The sequence below is a fragment of the Peromyscus eremicus genome, chromosome 7 (genome assembly GCF_949786415.1).
Source record: "Peromyscus eremicus chromosome 7, PerEre_H2_v1, whole genome shotgun sequence".
Taxonomy (NCBI): domain Eukaryota; kingdom Metazoa; phylum Chordata; class Mammalia; order Rodentia; family Cricetidae; genus Peromyscus; species Peromyscus eremicus.
In genome coordinates, this window is record NC_081422.1 from 100,126,058 (window position 1) to 100,150,486 (window position 24,429).

Consider the following 24,429-nt stretch of genomic DNA (forward strand, 5'->3'; position numbering starts at 1 on the left):
TCACAAACAAAGACCAAGATTGGGTAGAATAAAGAGAAGACAGCTTTATAAATATAAATAAATATATAAAATAAATAAATAAATATAAATAAAGGGTAAAATAAAAGCCCTTACTGTATGGCTGTAAATCCATACTCTGCAATGTAAGGTTAAGGAGAGAACTTAGCAGAAAAGAGATTTTGACCAACCAACCTTAGTGAACCTGAGAGGCCAGCCCTGTACTAGACCAGGCTCCCTGGAAGCAGAACCTGAGGTAACAGTTCAGACATACACACAATGTGTTGAAAAGTCCTCAGAAGAAAGGGGGTGGAGAAAGAAGGGTAGGCAGGACCCAAGCAATACCCTGGCTTTGACTTGACCTCAGAGAGTTCTAGAGCCCTGGTGTCACTTGAGGCCAAGTTCCAACTTTTTGTACTGCCCAGGGGCAAAGTGGGTAGCAACATTCTGGGTGATGGGACTCCTACAGGCCAATGGCAATTCTTCAGAGAATGCACAGCTGACTGGGTGATCCTGCCAGCAAAGGAGATGTGGGTGGTAGAGCAGCAGTGCCCACTTACGGGAGACTGGTCCTGCTTCAGAATACGTGGTTACTTTTTCCCCTCTACTGACCCACATTTTAAATAGGCCAAAGAACAAGTCCAGCAGGCCATTGGTTCTAACAAGCCAGATGCCTGACTCCAGAGCCTTGAGGCTGCATAAGCATCATGGCTGGCCCTTCTGCGGGCTGAAGGAAAGAATTACAAAACCCCAGCACATGAGGAAACTTGTCCAAAAAAGCTTGCAAGTCTGGAAATGGTTAGTGTCAGAAGGAAGTCATCCAACACTCATGTTACTTGGTCACTGGTTCCTGTTCACTTCCATGTAACAGAGTAGCAGTATTAAACACTGTGGGGCATGAGGGAAAGGAACAGACTCCAGGAAAGGCTTGGAAGATCAAACACAGTAAGAGGAGATGAAGCATGGGGCCCCGGTCAGTGTGCTGTTGTATATACATGGAGCATGACAGGCAGTGAGAAATCATAATGTTCTCAGAGGACGTTCGCCCTACCGTGCCCATACAGAAGAGAAAGAGTGCAAAGTCAGGGTCAGTAAGGTACCTGGAAACAAAAGAGCCAGAGTAGAGTTCTGAGATTACAAAGTGAATAAACAGCCAGGCATAGTGGTCCATGCCTATAATCCCAATACTCAAGGGGCTGAGGACTACCCCAAGTTTGAGACCAACTTGGGTTACATAAGATGCTCCAGACTAGCCTGGGCTACAAAATAAAAGCCTGCCTAAATAAGTAAAAATAGCCAACCCCATTCCTACCTTCCTTTCTGAGTTCATCAGATTTCTGTTCAAGTTTTTCAATGTCATCGTCCAATCCATCTGAAAATAGAAGGACTACCTAGGGTAGTTTTTAGAAAAATGAAGAAAAAAGTTAGCAAAAAGTTCACTGAAAACAACAGACCAACACACAAACTAAAGCCATGTTACCTTCCCTCGTGCAGCGGACTTATTCTGAAATGTATCCCACAGTGAATTCAGCAGATTTGCGTTGAGACGAGATGGGCCATTCACTGTCACACCTTGTAGGCTGCTCAGTATGTTCTCACTGTAGATCTCAAACTTCGAAGGGTATCTTTCCATAGCGTTTGTCACTTGAAAAGCTATGCTCACCTGGGTCTCCGTGCCTACCTCACAGCTTACCCCATTGAGCGAGCTGATGGCACGTAAGATGCCTTGGAGGTAGGTTTCTATCCAAGGCTGACCTTCAAGCAAAGTCTGCCCCCTCTGTTGACTTGAGATATCAAATCCAACCACGACATCCACAAAACAATCTAGGATTCAAGGGGAAGAGTATCTTGTTAGATTAACACCACACTAATGTTATTCTGACACACGTCCAACTCTAGGGACCAAGAAGTCTTATTTCCATTCTAGCTATAAAGTAGGAAAGCAAGGAAAAGCATGGATCAGGGAAGAGCCACAGACTCATTCTTCTATGACCTGCAGAAGTATAAATGTATTTTTTTTCCAGTTGGAATTGAATCTAGATGATTCTCTGACAACTAAATTGCTAAATGATTTTATTCTAGCCATTAAAAATACATTGTAATATGCTCAGTCTCTTAAGTAACTCTAAGGCATCATGTGGAAATGGCAATTATTTAAAACACATTCCTATAGCACTACTTAACAACTGAGATCATTGACAACTATTAAATTATAAGAGGAGTGAGAGAAAAGTAAAAACATTTGAGCAGAGAAAGTCACTAATAACAACAACAAAAAGTCACAGAAAAGTTTTGATCATTTATTTTTCTAGAAGCATTGGGTTAGTTTTGATCATCTTTAATATCCACCCAGAGAGAAAGTTGATATGAAAAAAAGAAAGAAAGAAAGAAAGAAAAAAATCTATGAGATTTTGCTTCAGTCCTACAGGTAAAAAGACCAGGAATCAAATTATCCAACTTGTCCATGTCTAAGATGGCTCCTTCTTCAGGAGTCAGCCATTTGGGGAGCTAAGACACTGTCATTCTGGGTTCTAGAGACTTGGAGAGGTATTACATTTAAAGGTCTTTGCTGTTATTAACTCCAGGGAAGTTTCAGCACTGAAAACATTGGATGGACTTGGTATTTTAAGCTGGGCTCCCTAAAGGCGGATAGTTTGAGAAAGATAAAAATCAAACTGCACATACACGTTTCTTTCAAGAATGTTTAAGCTGCTAAACTCACCCCTACCTTTGACTGCCTCAACACATGAAACTTGGTAAAATAAAAAAATAAAATAGCGTATGTATGCTTTGCTTAAATCAGCAGTTTTCAGACCGTGTGTGTGTGTGTGTGTGTGTGTGTGTGTGTGTGTGGTGTCTGTGTATCTGTGGGGGGTGTCTGTAGAGGGGGGAGGGTGTGTGTGTGTGTGTGTGTGTGTGTGTGTGTGTCCATATATCTGGCATCTACTATGACCAAAACAGTTGAAATCTCTCATGTCTAATTAAAAATTGGCAAATGATTCCATAATAACATGAACAAAGGAACAGAACTCGGTGAACAAGTCCAGGCCGAGCCACATGCCTAAGTGCAGAGTGGGGAATGAGGAGAAACTGGAGAAGAGAATTCTCATGTATTGGCCCAGAAAGCTCTATGGACAGACATGCCTGAGAAATTTGGGAAACTAGAATCTTCTATGAAGAGGCTGCGCTTCACAGGGAATATGCCGGTGGTGACTCAAATTCACGGGAGGCAGGGATAGTTTGAGAAGTGAGCTAGGGAGAAGGAGAAAGTTGAGTTTCAAACAGAGGTCTTGAAGAATTAAACTAGGGTCACAAGGCTGAGAACAGGAAAGAGATAATGACAGCAAAGAAGACTGAGACAGTCACCACAGCAGAGGCAACAGTGAGGGTGGGGATGGCCAAGGAGAGCCCGCTTCTCAGTCCTTCACTTTGTTCTTCACAGCGTGTGGAGCCCGAGCAGAGCTGGGGTGTGGGAGGCTGAGCTTCAGTTTTCCAGGACTGGGCAAATTTCTTACCCTCTTGGAAAATTACTTTTCTTAACCACAAAAATCAAGAGATTGTGTGTCTCAAAATAAGAACACAAAAGAGCAGATTAGATGATCGTCTCGCTGTGCCTGCCCTGCCCATCCCAAAAGCTGATTCTAATTATCTGATTCCTTTATTTGTCAAGGTCTTTATTTAGAGTTGATGGCAGCGTATTCTCAGTATTAAGAAATACTGTTACGGGCCAATGAGACGGTGGGAAAGGTACTCCTGCCAAGCCTGACAATCCAAGTTCAATTCCCACAACCCACACATCAGAAGAAGAGAATTGAGCCCTGCAAGTCGTCCTCTGGCCCCCACATGCATGGTGTGGTACGTGTGCCCCACCCACAAATTAAATAAATAAATAAATAAATAAATAAATAAATAAATAAATAAATAAATAAATGGGGAAAAATCAAGAGGCAGTGTTGACAGGCTGAGGTACATTAATAAGATTAGGCAGCTGTGGTCCTAAAGAAAGTATGTCGGTGGGAAAAATGGGCTGGTTGACGGGCTGGTTGGCAGTTGTGGGGGGGAGGGGAAGAAAGACATTTGTGTGGGGCGTTTCCACACAGCTTCTCCTCCTTCTGCATTCTGAATCACTGTGCACGGTGAGAGAGACACTTTAAGCATGTCCAGGCTTTATGAATGGGGAAATAAGACTCAAATGGTAATTGTGCTCCAGTGCTCATCATGTCTTACTGAGAGAAAGCCGGGGTGTAGCTCAGTGGTACTTGCCTGCCACGCATGAATTCAATCCCCTGCCCCCAAAACCATACTGAAACACCAAAAAAAAAAAAAAAAAAAAAAGCCAAGCAAATGTCCAGATCAAAGACTGCTTAACTTTGAAACACACCAAACTACAGTCTGACCTCTGTGGTTGGAGGATTTTATAATTTCAGAACAGGCATCCCATAATACCCTTGTGCATGCCTTTGAAGCTTTATCAGTCAATGCACATTCTGGCCTCATCGGCCCTCAGCTCACAGCTTGGCTACAAAGCCTTACATTCTTGTTTGCTGGACTAATGACTTCAAGTTTATCATAAGAGCACTTTATCATTTTGTATTCATGATTTTTTTCCTTAATTAAAAAAAAAAGCTTTAAAATATTTATTCATGGGGCCGCTGCATAGGGGTGAGGTCAGAGGAAACTTGCAGCAGCCATTTTTCCCCTTGAGCCCCGTGGGTTCCAGAATGGAGCTCAGGTTGCCAGTGTGGGGGCAAGTGCCTCTCCTGGCAGAGCCATCTCGTTGGCATAGCAACCGCTTCTTTTAAAAATATCACACTACTTGGAGTTAAGATTCCCATTTTTTTAAACTTTCTCATGCACTCAAGTAAAAACTAAAGTGTTTGAAGATAATTTTCTACCTAATAATTCAAAACGAGTATCTCTTGTGAAATAGAAAATTAATGTAGAAGATTTGGCTGGAATAATCAGACACATTCCAAAGTCAGAACAGTGTCTAAAGCAAGATGCAGGAAGACCATAGTCCCTAACCAACTTCACGACCTTTAACCTTTGACCTATCCATTGAGTTCTCATAAAAGATGTGAGGCTGGAGCTTGCTTGGGAAAGTACTTTTGGAGAAAGCTGTTGATGTACTCTGAGCTTTCTCACACACAAGAAGAGAAGAAATTTCCTCTTGAAAAAGTAGCTTCTAGTTAACCTAGCCTGGAAATTTGAGGAATAAGACCCAGGGTTCCTGCAAAGCAGAAGCAGACATTTCCAGGACTGTGAGTTCTGGTGTTTATGGGGATGGCTGACTTGCCATTGAGGCTCATGGAACTGGTATAAGCAAGCAGTAAAAGGAACTGTTTCAGGGTCCCCAGACTCTCCACTCAAGAGGAGGGACAGAAAGAGCTCAGCAGAATAATGCCAGAGGGATCTCCAGATATCAGGGGCTGAGGAAGGAACAGGGACCATCTAGAGTCCAGACATACCTATCTCTTCTTGTAGGCGAACTTTTCTGTCTCGCCTGCCAGCTCCCTAATTATGAAAGCTTGGCCAATAGCTTAGGCTTGTTTCTAACCAGCTCTTATAACTTAAATTAATCCGTTTCTATTCATTTACATGTTGCCACGTGACTTGTGGCATTTACCTCTTTTTCCTGTATGTGTCTGCTGGTGACTGTGCCTTCTTCCTCCCAGCATCCTCTTTGCTCCGAAAATCCTGCTTAGCTATTGACCATTCAGCTTTTTATTAAACCAATCCAACTGAAAAATCTTCACTGTGCACAAAAAGATTATTCTACAACATCTTCTCAAAGGAGCAATAGTTGAGACATTCCCCTAAAATTTGGCTTTTGTAAGGATGCAGGTGATGGGAAATAGGAAGATCTTCAAGGATGCTCTTACCCCAGGACCCAGCTTTAGGTGTGGGGTACTAGGAAACCAGTGCCTGCCAAGTGCCTCTGAGTGAAATGTTTCTGTTCCCACTCTTCTCTCTAGCCCATTCTGGAATTGCCAGAGACCAAAGCTAGCAAGTAGGGAAACAGGCCTGAGAGAAAGGATAATTTGAAAAGAAGGAACAGGAACAATGGGAGAAATGTCAACTACATGTGGCTTTGTCTCTTATGGCAGGTGAGCAGTCTGTGGCAGGCTGGAAAAGTAAAACCTTGGATGGAGTTTAAGGTTTCTGTAGCTACAGTGGGGCAGGCATATTAATCACTAAAAGGAGGCTCATTCCTTCCAATAAGGTGACTAAGGGGAACAGCCAGCCCTTACGAATGCATTTAATGGGTTAGTGATAGGCAAAAATAGAGGATGTGATGGCCATTCTTGGCTGTCCACTTGACTCCATCTGGAATTCACTAAAACCCAAGCTACTGGGTATACCTGTGAGGAATTTTTTTTTAATTAAATCATTTGAAGTGGGAAGATCTTCTTTTAATCCAGGTCTTTTGATGTGGGAAGAGCCACCTTTAATCTGGGCCATACCTTCTGGTGGCAGCCTATATACAGGACAGGGAAGAAGGAAGCTCTTCTTTGCCTGCTAGCTCTCGCCCTTGCTAGCAAGTCCATTCCTTCACTGGCCTTACAGCCTACTTCTTCAGGATTCTGTCATGTACTGAAGACCAGCTGAGACATCCAGCCTGCAGACTCAACAAAGTCCAACTGGATTCTTGGACTTTGTCAGTACATAGCCATTGTTGAACTAGCTGAACCACAGCCTGTAACCCATTCAAATATATCCCCTTTTTATATAAAGAGATTCATCCCATCAGTTCTGTTCCTCTAGAGAACCCTGACTAATACAGAGGGACTTCATGGTTCCATGGCAAGTGTCAGGCTTATTGAGAGTCAGGTTTAACTATGCATTTCCTCACATAACCCTCAAAAAGATGAACCTGGTATTGCTCAGTCCCATTCCACAAACGAAAACATTCAACTCCTAAAACAACAACAACAAAAAAAAAAAACAAGCAACTTGTGCGAGAAAAGATGGCATAGAGCAGGTCTCTGCAGTCACGTCTTCCTCTGAAGGATCCTGTGGCTCTTCTTTCCTTCGTAGAAGTCTGCAGTTGATGTCTACCATGGGTACTGAGATGGAGTGATCACCAATCCATAGGGTGTCTTTGTAAGAAAAAGAAAAGCTATTCTTTCAAGACACTCATCCTACCAGGAAAATGTTAAAATGTTCTCTCTCTCTCTCTCTCTCTCTCTCTCTCTCTCTCTCTCTCTCTCTCTCTCTCTCTCTCTCGTGTGTGTGTGTGTGTGTGTGTGTGTGTGTGTGTGTGTGTGTGTGTGTATGTACATGTGTGCCTGGAGGCCAGAGGTCAATCTCATGTCATTCCCTTGGGTACCACAGACCATGTTTTTGGAGACAGAGTCTTACACGACTTGGAACTAATTTACTAGGCTGGGTTGGCTTTTCAGCAAGCCCCAGGGATCCTCCTGCCACTGTCTCTCCAGGCCTGGAATTACGGGCACACATCACCATATCTGGCTGTTTTATATGGGTCTTGGGGATCAAACTCAAGTCCTCGTGATTGCATAGAAAGCTCTTCACTGACTGAATGAGTTCTTCAGTCCCCAGATACGGCCATTCTTAAGAAGATATTAATAACCTCTGTGATAAATTTTTATAGTAAAGGTATAGACCTAGAGATGTTCTCTACATGGAAGCATCGCCTGCACTGTAGGCCTATTGCTAGGCAACCAAAATCCATCAGGCAGCTCATTTTCTCTGTGACACATTCTGCAACCTCAGAAAGCAGCTGGATTGTGAACAATGGCCTCTCCCTCACACCTTCTGAAGTCAAGCATCTCTATTCACAGAAAAGCCATGTTTCCCCTGGGAAGCAGTGTGAATAGAAGACACAGGGTCTCAAACACCCTGTTTCTCATTCCATGGCTCACAAAATACATATACTTCATAGCTGTGAAAAAGTTCAACTTGAAATCCAGAGGCACAAATCTAAATTCTCCCCGCAGCCCCAAGGGAGGTAAAGAGTTGGAGGAAAATGTCAACGGAGACGGTGGGGAAAATCAAAATGAAGAACTCACTCAGTACTTACTGCTCTCACCGCCTGAGGTACAGATGTTACGAACGATCCTTTTTTTCACCTTTTTAAGCTCGTCAAAGTTATGGACCGTGAGTTTTTTCTCGGCTGTCCCTGTGATCTGGATCAGCTGCTGGTCATCCACGTCCCCAATGCCCACTGAGTAGATGTCCACACCTTTGTGTCTCAGCTCCTCGGCGGCCTGAGCCACCTCGTCTTGGGATTGGCCATCTGTGAGGACCAGCAGCACCTGAGGGGTACCTGCGTTGATCCTGCTGCCCATGTCTGGCAGGAAGTAGTGCCTCACCTTCCTGAGTGCCTCCCCAATGTGGGTGTACCCAAATATCTGCTGGATGCTCTCAATCTGTGTGGATATCTCCTTCTCCCCTGTGAACGTCCCCAGCAGAAACTCTGATCTGTAGCTGTCGCTGAACTGGGCCACTCCTATGCGCACTCTGTTGAGGCTGACATCAAAGTCTTGAACGACTGATGCCAGAAACTCCTTCATCTTCTGGAAGTCATTTGGATGGATGCTGTTTGAACCATCCATGAGGAAAACAAGGTCAACCTTTTCAATTTCACAATCTACAGAGAGGAAAGGAAATGAGTTAAGACCAGGAGACTATTCTTTCTTTAACCTGCCAGGAATAAATTACACATCTGCAGCTCTACAGAAAGAGTATTTGGAAAGTGGTCTCTTATCTCACGCTACTCTGTGGTCACACCAATTGGTGAATAAATAAATACAAATGATCCTTTCATAAAGGCAGCAGGAGTCATGCCCCGCTAAGCTGTCGTTTCCATGTTTCTCTTGGCTCTGTCCATTTGGTCTCGTGCCATTTTCTGATTGGACATGCCAGAGAAGTGACAGCAGAGCCACATGAAAGTTTCTCTCATCATCTGCGGTCTCAGCCTAACCTTTCCAGAAGGCTGGGGACAGCAGTAGCACAGCAAACAACAGTAACACATATTCGCACAGAGATTCAATAGACACAGATGGTCTATATTATTGACTTGGTCTCTCTGATCCAGTTGGTCCAATAATTTTTTTTCTGGTTTACTAGGGCGAATTGTTAAAAGCATGCTTTCTGCTCTCCATCTGCCTTTCCTCTTCTATCAGCCTCCCCTCTCTGGTGCATGTGGGCAAAAACACTAACTGTTTTTGAGCACATAATACAATATAATCAGAGATTATTCCATGGCATTATTGTAACAAATACAAAACAAACAACAAAAGAGGCCATTGCTAACTGTAGGGCTCAGGGATTTTATTATTAAGACCAATTAGAATTTGCACTACAGCTAGTAGATACGTAATGCCTAGCACACACTCGTCTGTATCTGTCAGCTTTCTGCTACATCCTGTCACTTCCTTGAATTCCCAGGGTTCTCAACACTGACCCAACTTAATTTTTTAAATTGTGTGTGTGTGTGTGTGTGTGTGTGTGTGTGTGTGTGTGTGTGTGTGTAGGGTGTATGTACATTAGTGCATAGGTGTGTAGGTGTGTACACCCATGCATGAAGGCCAGAGGGGATACCAGCTGTTCTGATGTATTCTCTCCACCTTCATCTCTTAAGACAGGCTCTCACTGGAACTGGAGCTAGGCTGGCAGCCATCGAAGTCCTAGTGACCCCCGTGTCTCAGCTCCCCCAGGGAGCTAGGCTTACAGGCACAACCAGCTTTTTACATGGGTGCTGGAGATTTGAACTCAGTTTCTCAGGCTTGCACACCAAGTGTTCTCGTTCCCTAAGCCATCTCCTCAGCATCAACCTAATTCTCAGTGTAGTCTCAGAAAAGGCTAACGAGGGCAGATTTCCTACAGACTAGAGGGGAAAAAGCAGATATGGCAAATAGACCCTTCAGGAATGGGTGAACTCATTACACTCCTCCACTTCAGATTCATATCTAGTAGCCTTTCTGGCTCAGTGGAGAAGTTTCAGTCCAAAAATGCAGTTGTCAACTTTCAGAGAATAAGAGGACAGATCAAATTTTAGGCATTCGCCAACAAGGAAGCAAAGATTTGTCCTCGTTCCTAATAACAGACAGAAAGATTGTTAGTTTGCCAGAGAAAAGGCTAGTGGCTACATTCTACAAAACCAACAAAACAACCCAGAAAAGTTAAATAATTTTGAAAAAGAACTGCATTTACATGTTAGAATTGTGGACCAACAGCAATTCCGCTAATAAAAAAATTTATTTTTTAAAGCACGAAATTGCTTATGTTTTCCCACCCATCAGCCTTTCTTTTTGAAAAGCAAATTCTGTCTCTTCCTAAGAAAGATCTTAAAAAAAAAAAGGCTAAGGCTTTCTTTCATACTTTTTTGGGGGGAAGGAGGCAAGCAGGGTCACATGATATAGCAGGCCTAGCCTAGAACTCAGTGTAGCCTAGGATGGCCTCAAACTGCATCAGCCTGCCAAGTGCTAGGACTGTAGGTAAGCAGCACCATGCCTAGCTTGATAAAAAGTGTCAATGACAGCTGAACGAATGAACAATGAGCGTGCACACAGTCACGTCATCTCTAGCTGCCCTATGGAAAGACGGGCAAAGGAAAGCCGGCTGCTCTGTCACAGAGCCCTCGGAGACTGGACTGGAATGTTTAATACCTAAGTCTGCTTTTTCAGTGAACTTGGACCATAAACAAAAGCAAGGAGAAACCAGGGCTGTTTGGCCTGAAGACGAGAACAACTTCAGGTAATGGATGATGGCCCTTACAAAGAGGCAGAGTTTGACTTCCTAAAAGGATATCTAAGTAAACCCGTGTTCTAATAAATAAAGTCTTTTCAAAAATAGCAGAGTTCCCAGTGTCAGAAGAGTCCAGGTGGGAGAAAGCCAAAGTGTTTCCAAATGTTTTTCTCTTAGGGGAGAGGATAAATGAAATACCTTGAAGACCTGTCAGACTCTGAGAATCTATACAGTAGGAAAGCCACTTCATAATTTTGGTTCCTTCTCTTCTCCCAGGAAAACTCGCCCCCAAATGTGACTGGTTGGTGTCTCATTTGGTTCTATTTTTAAAAATTAGGGAAAACTTAATTGATAGCCCTTACCAACTTTTGAAGAGTTACAGACACTGGCTGACACGTCAGAAAATATCCCCTTCAGGCCTCCAAATGTCTCTACGAAGTAATACTTGTCACTCGACCCTGCCATGGCTAACAGCTCCCAGCTGTTGGCACCGGCAATCCCCACAGCCAGGACGAGGATGCCTTTGTCCCTCAGGGCCTTGGCGGTGGCATTGAGCTTCTCTGCATCATGAGACTCTCCATCGGTGATCACAATGAGGACTTGGGGGACTCCCTTATGTAGACGGCTGCCCCGGGCTTCGGTGAACATATGATCTGAGAAGGCCAGGGCCTCAGCAGTATAAGTGTTACCCCCCATGGGCTGGTCATTCTGGAGCACCGAAATCACCTCCCACTTTGTGCCAAGTTCATCCAGATAAAACAGCACTTCTGGGTCATCAGCATATTTCAGAGCTCCGAACCGGACCTGATTCTTGCCCACATCAGCTTTTTTCACCAGGCCAATCATGAAGTCCTTCATGATGTTGTATTCTTGATAGTCAATGCTGCCAGAGCTATCGATGACAAACACAACATCCAAAACTTCAATCCGCTTGCATTCTGGAAAGAAAATAAAACATTTGAGATTCAGGGTGGGAAGTTGGGTTCCCCAACTTCCATTTACATGGCTGGTGTTTTCTCTCTGTAGGAACACACTGGTTGGCTCTCTGGATAACAGAGATACCTGCATGCTTATGCTGCCAGTACTTAGCAACACCCGGGTGAGCTATTAGAGCAAGGCAAGCATGGAGTAAAACCTACTACAGAGAGAGGAGGAGATGGAATGGCCATCCCAAGACCACCAGGAGCAGAATCTCAACCTTTAGACTAAAAAAATAGAACTCTATAAATTTTCTCATATAAATGGTCCCTTCCGCATATGCTTTTACTTATCCATGTTTATTTTTAAGTTATGGGGATCTTGAGATCTTCTTAGGATCCCTGGGGAAAGGACAAGACAAGAGAAAAAAGAATTTAGTTACTCTACATTTTCATCATGACTCCATGTAGGCTGGTTTCTGAGCCTACGTTTTCTTCCTTTATGACTTCCTTGAAATATTTAGTTCCATTATTGGGTCTCATCATAAAAAGTAGGCCAGTTCTCGTTTAGCTCAAGTGAGTTGTCCTAATATGACACTCCAGTGAACTTGGGAAGCCTGAGGTCAGCGCTATGGCAAAGAAGAACAGGAGAGACCTAATTTCTAATTCATCTAAAGGATCACATCCAACTGTGAGTTCTAGGGCTTAACTCATCCTTTCTGGAGAAGTAGAGTCCTAAGATGGTCATTCGGACTTTATATTGGTAGTACACGCTGTCTCTGGGTCTTAGAAAAAGTACAATCCAAATGTTTGTTAGCTCATCCATTCTTGAGAAACAGAACCATGAGAAAGTACTCCCTCAATGCCCAGTTGGCTTTCACAGTTCCATCTTTTGTGAGCCACTTGCCAGCCATGTGGTGGACTGTTGAAAACACAAGAGCCAATGTACTCAACACTGACTGGAGGCCATGTGTACAGAGCCAAAATCAAATTCCCGGGAAAGCTGACTCCACTGAAGAACTGGGTCCCTCCAGCTGCCTGCTGGCTGTAAAGATTACTTAAATTACTCAGGAACTTGGGGGGAAGTTTGCTCAGCATTGGAGCCCTTCAAAGAGCTTATACTTATTATGAATGGCATTGCCAGAGAACAAAAACCAGATGTTGTCGTCCTTCTACCAAATACAGATGACAGCCACCAAACCCCACAAAGGGATTTGAACATAACCACTGCTAGAACAACAAGGCAGTGTCTCTTCTCCCTTGAAAATCTGAAAATATCTGTTTTTCAGAGTGAATTTTCAGAATACTTCTGTCATTAAATCCAGGGGTCACAGAACAATTTAGCTGCTTATATTTGTTGGTCTTCTGTTAGTTTTGGGGGTAGGTGAGATACTGGGGTTCAGTCCATGACCTTGAGAGAGCTCTACCACTAAGCTGCATCTACACCCTGGAGCTTTGGTTTGCCCATTACTATGCAGTATTATAGGAAGAGTATGCCATTTACTTCTCTGGAAGCATCTATTGCTCAATTTCACTTAGTACCTTTCATGTTTGTGGGATTTAGTAGACAGTTTTTTATAAACACTTTATTTGATCAATAGATGCTAAGCCAAACATGTCTTTCTGCTCAGGAGGTGATGTTACTCTCCCAATTGCGTCAGCAGCCCACATGTGGCCTAATGGCACAGGGCATACAAGGCTGGGCCCCTCATTGGAACGCTGGGCCAACAGTGGGAGGACTCATGTTCTTACATTGTGCATGGGGTTGTGCTGAAGCTAAGCTCACAGCTGAAGTGACTGCCTTGTGTAGCTCCCACCTCTTCTGTTTTTCTTTCCTTCCTCCCTTCCTGGAAGCACTTCCTCAGTAGATCACTTCCACAAGAGCTCTTGACAAGTCCATTCCTTCCAGGGACCCTGACATAAGACCTGGTGATTGTTTCTCTTAAAGGAGTAGTTAATCGCATTAGGACTATTATTTGTCTGCAAATAGGCAAGTTAGGTAGGCCAAAATCATTCCTTTGTGGATTTATTTATTTTTCTTTGTGGGGGTCAGGAAGCACTGAGCCAAGATCTTGCTCTGTACTCCAGACTAGCCTGGAACTCATTATGTAGCCCAGGCTGGCTTTGAACTCACAGCCATTTTCCTGTCTCAGCTTGCATACTGAGATTACAGGCATGAACTACCACACCCAGCTTCTACCATTTAACTCAAAAGGTCAAAGACACTAAAACAAACATTTCAGTTAAGAAGCTTACAGTATTTGAATACAGCTCTATTTAGTTCAAGTACTTGGTTGGCCCTGTTGTGACTGTACTCATGCTTACCTTCACGGGGACTGCATATTCCCAGGACTAGGGCATCTTCAATATGCTGCAGAATGTCAAAATTCTCAACATAGAAAACCATCTCTCGTTTCCCACTGATCTCCTCGAGCTGGGTGACATTGGAGCCAAATACTCCCACAGAGTAGATGATCACACCTTCTCTCCGAAGTGCAACTGCTGGGTCCCTTACTATGTCCTGAGCCTCACCATCGGTAATGAGAATGAGGAACTTCCTGACATTGGGCCGGGCCCCCTTGTCGGGACTGAAGTACTGGGACACAAAGGTCAGGGCACTGCCTGTCAAGGTTGTTTCTCCAATGAGAGTCATTCGGTCGATGGCGTCGGAAATGTCACTTTGGGACTTGAATGTGTTGAGCTGAAACTCCTCCTTGTTCTCATGGCTGAACTGGACCACGCCAATTTGGACTCGATCTGGCCCAATCTGGGATTTGCTCACTAGGTTCTTCATAAACATCTTCATCTTGCTGAAGTTTTCAGGTCCTATGCTGCCAGAACTGTCTACCAGAAACATGATGTCCGCTTTCATGTCTCTGCAGGCTGTGTGGGAGGAAATGGGATGTTTATTCGCATTGTTGCATATAAAAAAATTGAGAGTTCACAGGAAAACCCAAATCACAAATAATTCTATGTTCAAGCTCAGTGTGTGCATCATAAAGATGGGTAAATAAAGCACTGCAAGCAATAAAAGCCAAGACTATTCTGTTCCTTGGTAATTAAGGATCTCAACATCAGCACCATTGGGGTCAGGTCATTTTTACTGTAGTAGTGCTCTGAATGTCGATCTTTAAGATGGCTAGCAAAAAGCTTGGTTTTCATTCATTCAGTAGATGCCAAGAAAGCTCCCTGCTTGAGACACCAAAAATGTCTCTACAAATTACCAAATATCCTCAGAGAGTGAAAACCCTGATTAGAAGCTACTGATTTAATACTCTAGAGAAACTTGTACAAGTTCATTAATAAAATGAAATGTCAATCAAATGGCCACGATCCTCTATGTCAGAACACCTTTGCTTGTATTATACACACGACACCTAATCATATAATCTAGCAGGGCTTCATTAGAGAGAATCCCTCCAAATACCTCTGTCACTCTTCAGATATTAGTTTATACTACATGGGGTTTTTGCTCTGTTCTGGAGAGAAAGTATAATCACACAGGTCAATAATCCCAACTTAGAAATGTGTGTCACCCCCGACTAACAGTGTCCCTTTGCGAGCTGCCGTCTGAAGGTCAAGCCGAATCATCCCTACCTTCTTCAGCACAGATCTCTTGAACCACCTGGTTCCTTATGTCCCTCAAGGCATCGAACTCATGCACGTAGTAAACTCGCCTTTCCTCTCCTGCTATCTCCCGAAGCTGGGTTTGGTTGGCTTCCTTGACTCCGATAGCATAAACATGGATGTTTTCCTCTCTCAGCCTGTGCGCAGGCTCCAGGACACTGTCCTGGGACATGCCATTCGTCAGAACGACAAGGTGACATGGCACTTTGTTTCCTCGCTGCTTCTTTGCTTTTTGCAACAGCTTCAGGGTGAAGTTCAGGGCTGCACCTGTGTTGGGGTTCCCGCCCAACTGCCTGATGTTCTCGATGGCCTTTCCCAAGTCAGGCTTGCTGGTGTATTTACTGATCTCAAATTCCAAGTCCCAGGTGTCGGCATACTGCACGGCCCCGACCCGTACTTTGTGAGGAGCAATGTTGAACATGCCCACCACCTCTGACAGGAAGGTCTTCATTTCATGGAAGTCTGTGGGCTGGGTGTTCCCTGAACCATCAATGAGCAGATAAATATCAGCTTCCTCTGTGTCCACACAGGCTAAAACGGAACCAGAAAGTTGAATGTATCATTCAGGGCAAATGTAAAAGAGAGTGCAGATAGGAAAAAGAAGCTCCTTCAGAAGAAAGATGGGAATGGCTTCTGGGCATCAAAGACTTGCTTTTCTAGCTTGGGATGGGGGCTCAGCATTAGTCAGGGGAAATGAATTGCTTCTGACAGTTTGAGACTAAACCCTAATTCTCTGCCATGGATAAGGATAAATACTTATGTGTAGGAAAACTAGAAATTGTTCTTTGCAAGCTGCTTTTCTCCATTAGTAATACTCAGAGGAAAGTGATATGCTGTGGAATAGATGGTGTGTAACAAGGTACTGTGAGCATGTGAGTTCTCTTTCCTATAATCTAGAAAAAACTGTTTACTTCTTGCCCACTCCTAGTCCTGAGATCCAGTAGGGATGTTGTCAATGACCTTGAGTGTGAGTTAGAGTGACACAGTAAATAAACTATAAATAATTGTTGCACAATATATACAAATATGCTTACATATACACAGATATGAAAATATTTCTAGAGCATCCATGGTATATATGTGCACATGTATAAAACAAACATCATGTACATGTAAATATACAGACCCTTCTCTCTCTAAACTTGAAGGCAATAGATTGTCACTGAATTTGTCTTCCACACAAGTCATGTTTACCATTTATTCTCTAATTTGGCCCTGGGTTAAAGGAAGAGCAAAGTAAGTAAGAATACAGTACAGGAGAGATCAGGGGACCTGGTAAGGCAGAGTGAAAATCAGCAGAGGAGGAGGAGACAGAAATGATGACTCCAGGACATGTTGAAGTAACCAGCCCAGTTAAAGCCATGCTAAAGAGGAAACCCCTCTTTGTGTGCCCATGCTCACACTTCAGTAGATTTTAGTGTCCTCCAAGCTGTACTTCCCAGTACCTAGCTAAACTTAAAACTAGGAATTTATTCTGCTCACCTACCTCAGAGCCCCTGAGTCCCTTCTTTATAGACAACACTCAAAAGGTGAGAATAAAGAAGGCTGTAGAGTAGCCTTCTCTGAGTAAGGCTTTACCAGATTTGAGGGTCTCGGTCTGTTCTGAGAAGACAGAGATGGTGTGTGTGATTTGCTTTCGCAGCTTCTTCAGGAATGTCTGATTGTGGGTGGCCAGCTCGGAGAAGTCGCTCAGTTTGGAGGCAAACCGCTCTGCAGGGTAGGATGCAATTTTCTCCAGTTGGTCTGGGCTGGCCCTCTCTATGCCCATGGTAAAGATGGTCACTCCCTCACGCCTGAGGTTGACAGCTGCCTTGGTCACATTGTCCTCTGAAGCTCTGTGGGTCACCAGTACAGCAATCTGAGGCACCCCTTGGTTCTTCCGGCTGCCCCTCTGTGCACTGAAGACTTCCTTCCTGGTCTTTCTGAGGGCAGCCCCGGTGTAGGCCTGCCCTACATGGGGAGACAGGTCCTGTATGTGCTGCAGGACCTCTGTCTTATTGATACCCATGCTCAGGGAACTGATCACTCTCGTCTCGTTGCTGTAGGCCACCAGACCAACCCTCATACAGTTTTCCTTGATGTCGAGGGCAGAGACACTTTCTTCCAGGAATGCTTTGAGATGGTCAAGGTTCTCCTGGCTGCCATTAATGGCCATATCCAACAGGAATACGACATCAGCTACAGAAGGGCCTTGGCAAGCTGTGTAGGGAAAGGAATGAATGAGCATGGTTGTAACAGGAGGGTCGGCACTTCAGCTGAGCATTATAAGACATGCAGAAACACACACCAGAACTCTGCTGTGTAAAGAAGGTATGACATGATTGTGAGGCTGAGAGGAAAGGGACCCGGTTCAAAGACTAGATCTCAGCTAAGCTCCCAGCTTCAGTTCCCTCATCTATAAAATGAGATATCATGTTTACCTTACAGAGTTGGCATAGGTATTAAATGATATAATATACTTAACATGGAGATTAGCACATAAAATTCATCCAATGAAGACTAGCTATTAAATGTGAAAAACATTTAAGTATCACCTCCACTATATTAAACAGCTCTAAATAATGCAAAGGATGATAATGGGTACACTTGCATTTTCAATCATTTGGGAAAGACACTAGTAGTAAAGGTTCATATTTTTATAAGTTACCACCAAAAAAAAAACAAACCTATTCTGTATTATCAATAGGTCATCTCGAACTGATTTAACCAAGAGGACAGACTGAAGAACTCAGAAGCTAGTTCAGAATCAAACAGTGAGATAGGCAATGTGGGGTGTATGTTACCTAACTGGAAATCAGGAGACTTGAGCCCGCTCTGGCTACACATGGCTGCTTGGCACTGGAGCAGCCATATCATTTTAGTTCTTTGCTTCAGAATAGGATTTGGATCGTCAGAGGCTGGCTTTAGCCTTGCCATTTGTTTCTTTATGTGGTTTCAAAAGCTAAAGGTTTCTCCAGGAGCAAATTTGTTTTTAGTGAGCCAGTAATAAAACGGCAGCAAGAGTGCAGGGAGGTGGCTGAGGGGAATCTGGGTGGCAAGGAGAGGGTGCTGCAGGATTTTAAAAGGTCTTGGGCTAAGTATGCCATAGAAAAGTAAGCCCTGTGGGATTTATTGTTTGGTTTTTTTTAAATTAGCCACAATCACTGGATCTTCTTGAACATGCTGAGATATTTAATACCTGAAAACGCCACCCATTGGAGGAAAGGGATATTCACAGGATTTTAATCCTTTTCCCATATTTTTTTTTCAAAATCATTTTGATATTGGTCCTACGCATGCAGCCTCAGCCTGCTGTTCTGATTAAGATTTGTTATCAATTTGACACACTTAGAAAAACCACCTCTATCAGACTGGCCTGTAGGCTTGTCTATGAAGCGTTTTTCTTGATCACTAATGGATGTAGGAGGGTCCAGCCCACTGTGGGAGGTACCATCCCTAGGCAAGTAGGAGTATGTAAGAGAGGTAGATGAGTAAGCCAGAGAGAGCAAGCCAGCAAGCAGTGTTCCTCCATGGTCTCTGCTTCAGTTCTTGACTGAATGCTCATCCTGGCATCTCTCCACAATGGACTGTAAACCTGGAAACTAAAATAAACCCTTTCTCCCCAAGTTGCTTTTGGTGTTTTATCACAGCAACATAAAGCAAGGACACCCACCTTCCACAATAATGTCATCAGCCGTTCCTTCCCTGTACTTAGTCACGTCCTTGATGATCTGCGTCATGTTTGGGGCAAACAAACTGAGGTCTCTGACAGTCCTGAGGTTGAAATGGAACTGGGATGTGGCCATGGCCTTCAGGTTTTCCTCAGAAGCCTCCTGCATCCCCACCGAGATGACTTTCACCCCATCTTCCCGCAGTGCCTTCGAAGCCTCTTCCACATCATCCTCAGACTCAGCTGAAGCCAGCACCACCAGGATTGGGGGGAACTGTTTCCTGTCTCTTCCATTTGTGGATGCAGAGAAATAGGTCCTGTGGGCCTCTCGCAGGGCGTTCCCTATCTTCAGGGACCCACCGATGAACCCGAAGTTCTTCTTCAGGTGGTTCAGCATGGGGTTCCTGTTCTTGAAGGTGCCCAGCTGGAACTCGTTGTGGAGAGCATCGCTGTACTGGGCCAGGGCCACACGGTACTTGTCGGCCTCTATGGGGAGGCTGCTGATCAGCTTGTTGAGGAAAGTTCTCACAAGAGGAAAGGACTTCATCCCTAGGTGATCTGAGCTGTCCACCAGAAACACCACATCTGCATACTCGGGCCCTATAAAGTCATAAACACAGCAAAAAGTTTTAGAAATTGTCTGCCCTGTTTAATGCCAACTGTGTGTGTGCGTGTGTGTGTGTGTGAACAGAAACTTAGTTTTTTCTTTGAATTATGTTTAAGTGCCTTCCTGAACAGAATAGCTTAACAACACACAATCTCTCAGGAAAAAGAAGTGTTTGCTTCATGGTGTGAGTACTTTATACAACCTCTCATTGCTAAGTTTTGCAATAAGGAGCATCGTTTGGCAAAGAATTAGATAACTGGGTGTGTGTGTGTGTGTGTGTGTGTGTGTGTGTGTGTGTGTGTTTAATGCCAACTGTGTATATACACACATACACATATATACACACACAGTTGGCATTAAACATACACACGCATACACTGAAAGTTTTCATTTGAATCAGACTGTTGTAGAATATTAGTTGAAGATGTGTTATATTTGTTTATGCTGTGGAACATTAATGATGCAAAGATGTATTTCATTCTTTTATGTTGCATTTGTTTAACTCTGTGAAGCTGTGCTACTTTGCCTGTCTAAAACACCTGACTGGTCTAATAAAGAGCTGAATGGCCAATAGCAAGGCAAGACAGAGGATAGGCAGGGCTGGCAGGCAGAGAGAATAAATAGAAGGAGAAAGAGAGGAAAGAGAGAAAAAAGATCAAGGAGCAAGAGGAGGAGGAGGACTCAAGGGCCCAGCCACTGAGCTACACAACCAGCCATAGAGTAAGAAGGAAAGAAAGGTATATAGATATAGATGGAATAATTTAAGAAAAGCTGGCTAGAAATAAGCCAAGCAAAGACCAGGCATTCTGAAGTAAGAATAAGACTCCATGTATTTATTTGGGAGCTGGGTGGTGTCCCCTCAAAGAGTAAAGAGTAAAAACATCAGACTCCTTCAAATTGGTTTGAATGACGAAACCTGAAAGTCTTTCATTGTGATTCTCACTTAAGCAATGCCTTAGGTTATCTAATCGATTTGTGAACATCGTTTTTGTATTATAAAGTGTTGAATTGATGAAGTTTAAGATATCACAAATACACAGGATTTGCTTAATCTGTGGGAAAGTTATTTATAATATATTCAGCAAGTCATATGAATGAGCATTAAGATTGACAAATTTATTTTCTCATACATGAAATATGATAGCAGCAAAGAATTTGAGGTGAGAAATGGGATTAATCTTGGTTTCAATTAAAAACATATTTTGTGTTGGAATATAAAAACCTTTAACAATTTGTTTGCTAGCTGTATAGGACTTTAGTATTATATATACATATATCATGTGCTATCATTATAATATACAATCAACTATATATAAATAGCACATAAATTATATGTCTATAATATGTATTATGCACACATACACACACATATGTGTGTATATACATACATATACATGAATGGCATAGTTTTATGTATCCCAGGTAGGCTTTGAACTTTTGATCTCCTACTAGCACCTCCCAAGTGCTAGAATTACAGGCATGTGCCCATCACTATGTTAGGCTCTGGAATTATATTTTTATTTTCTAGAAAATCAGAGTCCAAACTAGTTTCATTTACTGATGGCTGCTTGTCTGATCTCTGAACTTCCACTACTTTATCATAAAGACAGATGGAGAAGTTGTGTGTGTGTGTTATCAGAGAAAATGCAGTGCAGTTGAATTAAGTGATAAGCCTGCCTATCATCAGCTAATTCTATGAGCATTATCAAGGCATTCAATATGCACGAGCCTGTCTCCTCTACTTCAAAATAAAGAGGCTTGATTAGCAAATGCCCAGGCTATCTCCTCAGTTTAAGATTTCATCACAAATGGTTACTAGATAAATTGCTATCAAGTCACAATAACTCCTGGGTTTTTTCTTCCATTGCTAGGAAACTAGCCCTGGCCTCCATCATTCGATCTCTGTGAGCATCTGACCAAAGCTCAGAAGATAAATCAATCGGTCCTTTCTCACCCTTTAAGTGACCTCACTCCCAGCAATCTGAGACTCTACCCTTGATCACACAGCCAGCAACATTCAGGGGGAGAACGAGCAGAGGGCCAGTCAGGATCTGCTTCCAAGGGAAGGCTGGGTAGTTCAGAGAGCCCTGCTCAGGACAGCTTGATGTGTGACTATCAGTGACCTTTCTACTCATGCAGAAGCTCCTTTATCTTGTGTAGGAAAGACATGTGGCTCATTAGCAATGCGACAGTTCCAGGTCCTTTATTATGTCTAAGCCATGAAATTGTGGGTAGGGGGTGGAGATCGACTCTTCTTTAAAAGCTTAAGGCTCAGAGAGGCATCAAATGATGATAGTTTAAGGGGTAAGTCTAGTTTATATCCACTAAACTTGTTTCAAGGTCAGAATCCTAGTGAAAGCTATGAAAGCCAGTGTAGGTGGTCCTGGATGTGAGCTGGCCCACATACGTCAACTTCTTAAGCAGGGCTGGAGGAGGCAGTAGAGGATGTTTTGAACTTCATTTCACTGGATCTGAGTTACTGACCAAAATTACTGACAGTGACAGCTAGGAACTCTTTCTCCAGGGTAAACACAGGCATGCCTGTATAAGCAACAGTCCAATATGCTGCAGCTGCAGCAAAATTTGCACATTTAGCCAAAGCAACATTTCTAGTCAAGATAATTAAAGACATACTGAATTTTCCAGTGCTTAACCTAACAACAGAATTCCCAAGGAGACCTAGAGTAGGCGGAATTAAGGACAGAATGATAGCTTTCATAGATTGTATCAGTAGCTCAAGATCTCCAAAGAACACAGGGTAACCCAATAAGACAAAACCTTGGCCCCCATCTTCACTACCACTGAAATCAAGCATTGTGAAACAAATATCCTAACTTAAACAGCCTACGCTGTTGAGTGCATGCATATATATATATATATATATATATATATATATATATATATATATATATGTATATATATGTATATATATATAATTATGGAAAGGAACTATTTCCATTTCTTCTTACCAGAATCATCTTGGTTCACACAAACACGGAAACAAATCACTGTCAGCAACAAAATCAGCAGCATTTTCAGATTTTTCAGGTCCTAGGCTGAAAAATCCCCAACGTTAAAGCTAAAAAAGGAAAACATGGAAAATCATTTGAACGTTATTTGTGAATCAGGGCTCACAGACAAAATTATATAATAAACTCGGTGTGAAAAGGGTGTGAGGGATAAGTAAGGTTCGCTGGCCGTCTATTCTGTGAGGTACCTTGGAGGAAAATGAAGCTCGCTTAGAGGTGTGCTTTCCTGGCCCTCAGACCTTGCGGAAACGAGACCTTGAACAGTCAGCGGATACCTTGTTGCCCATGTCCCAGTGGACCCTGTCTGCTCCCGCCATGACAGGGCACTGCTCATGTGATACAGCCTAAAACTGCTAAACCTCCCAACATGAATGTACAGGTGTGTTTCATAGCAAACCCTTTGTATTCTGGGTATGGGTTAAAAATCCTGATTTCCCCTCTCCTTCCCTAGTTAGATAGATAAAAATATAAATAAATGGCAATCATTATTTTTATAGTATTTTTATTTTATAATTAACTTAATTTCACATATCAGCCACAGATTCCCCCGTCCTCCCTCTTCCCACCACCCAGCCCCCCCCCCCCCCACAACCCACTCCTACCTCCTCCAAGGCAAGGTCTCCCCTGGGGAGTCAGCCCAGCCTGGCAGACTCACTCAAGGCAGGTCCAGTCCCCTCCTCCCTACACCAAGGCTGAGCAAAGTGTCTCAGCATAGGCCCCAGGCTCCAAAAAGTCAGCCCATGCACCAAGGACAGGTCCTGCCTCCATGGCCTGGGGGCCTCCCAAACAGTTCAAGCTAATCAACTGTCCCACTTATCCAGAGAGCCCCATCCAGTTCCATGGGGGCTCCTCCGCCATTGGTTCACAGTTCATGGGCTTCCACTAGTTTGGCTATTTGTCCCTGTGCTTCCTCCAACCATGGTCTCATCATCTCTTGCTCATACAATCCCTCCTCTCTCTCGCCGATTGGACTTCCAGAGCTCCAACCTGGGGCTTGGCCGTGGATCTCTGCATCCGCTTCCATCAGACACTGGATGAGAGTTCTATCATGACAGCCAGGGTGTTTGGCCATCTGATCACCAGAGCAGGTCAGCTCAGGCACTCTCTCGATCATTGCCAGTAGTCTACAGTGGAGATATCTTTGTGGATTTCTGGAGACCTCTCTAGCACTCTGCTTCTTCCTATTCCCCTGGAGTCTTCATTCATCACGGTATCTTCCTCTCCATTCTCCCACACTGCTCCTGATCCAGCTGGGACCCTCCCTCTCCCCTAAGCTCTCTTCCCCCCGACCCTTGCCCTCCATTATCCCACCCCCAGTTTGCTCATATAGATCTCATCATCTATTTCTCTGTCATTGGGCGATCCCTGTGTCTTTCTTAGGGTCCTCTTTACTAGGTAGCCTCCCTGGAGTTGCGGGTTGTAGTCTGATTGTCCTTTGCTTTACATCTAGTATCTACTTATGAGTGAGTACATACCATGTTTGTCTTTCTGAGTCTGGGTTACCTCACTCAGGATGATTTTTTTCTAGATCCATCCATTTGCCTGCAAACCTCATGATGTCATTATTTTTCTCTGCTGAGCAGTACCTCATTGTGTATATGTACCACATTTTGTTTATCCATTCTTCAGTTGAAGGGCATCTAGGTTGTTTCCAAGTTCGGGCTATCACAAATAATGCTGCTATGAACGTAATTGAGCATGTGCCCTTGTGGTATGATTGAGCATTCCTCCCTCCCTAGTTAGATAATGATTGCCATTTATTTATTTATTTTTATTTTATTTTTATTTTTGAAACAGGGTTTCACTATGTAAACCAGGCAGACTTTGAACTCAGAGATCTCCCTGCCTCTGCCTCCAGAGATTATATGCACCACCATGTGCACCTATTTT

At 43.5% G+C, this 24,429-nt stretch overlaps 1 protein-coding gene across 1 annotated transcript in view; it reads right to left on the reverse strand.

Annotated features, from left to right (window-relative positions):
• Window positions 1-24,429, reverse strand: part of Col6a6 (collagen type VI alpha 6 chain) — a 142,633-nt gene that overhangs the window by 80,450 nt on the left and 37,754 nt on the right. Inside the window, exons 2-10 of the mRNA XM_059268521.1 lie at window positions 22,480-22,589; window positions 18,907-19,503; window positions 16,833-17,453; window positions 15,225-15,785; window positions 13,953-14,510; window positions 11,073-11,648; window positions 8,042-8,611; window positions 1,478-1,821; window positions 1,310-1,388 (exon numbers count right to left, since the gene is read on the reverse strand). Coding sequence (XP_059124504.1) covers window positions 1,310-1,388; window positions 1,478-1,821; window positions 8,042-8,611; window positions 11,073-11,648; window positions 13,953-14,510; window positions 15,225-15,785; window positions 16,833-17,453; window positions 18,907-19,503; window positions 22,480-22,543 — 3,970 coding nt within the window. The 5' untranslated portion in view covers window positions 22,544-22,589. The remainder of the gene's footprint in view (window positions 1-1,309; window positions 1,389-1,477; window positions 1,822-8,041; window positions 8,612-11,072; window positions 11,649-13,952; window positions 14,511-15,224; window positions 15,786-16,832; window positions 17,454-18,906; window positions 19,504-22,479; window positions 22,590-24,429) is intronic.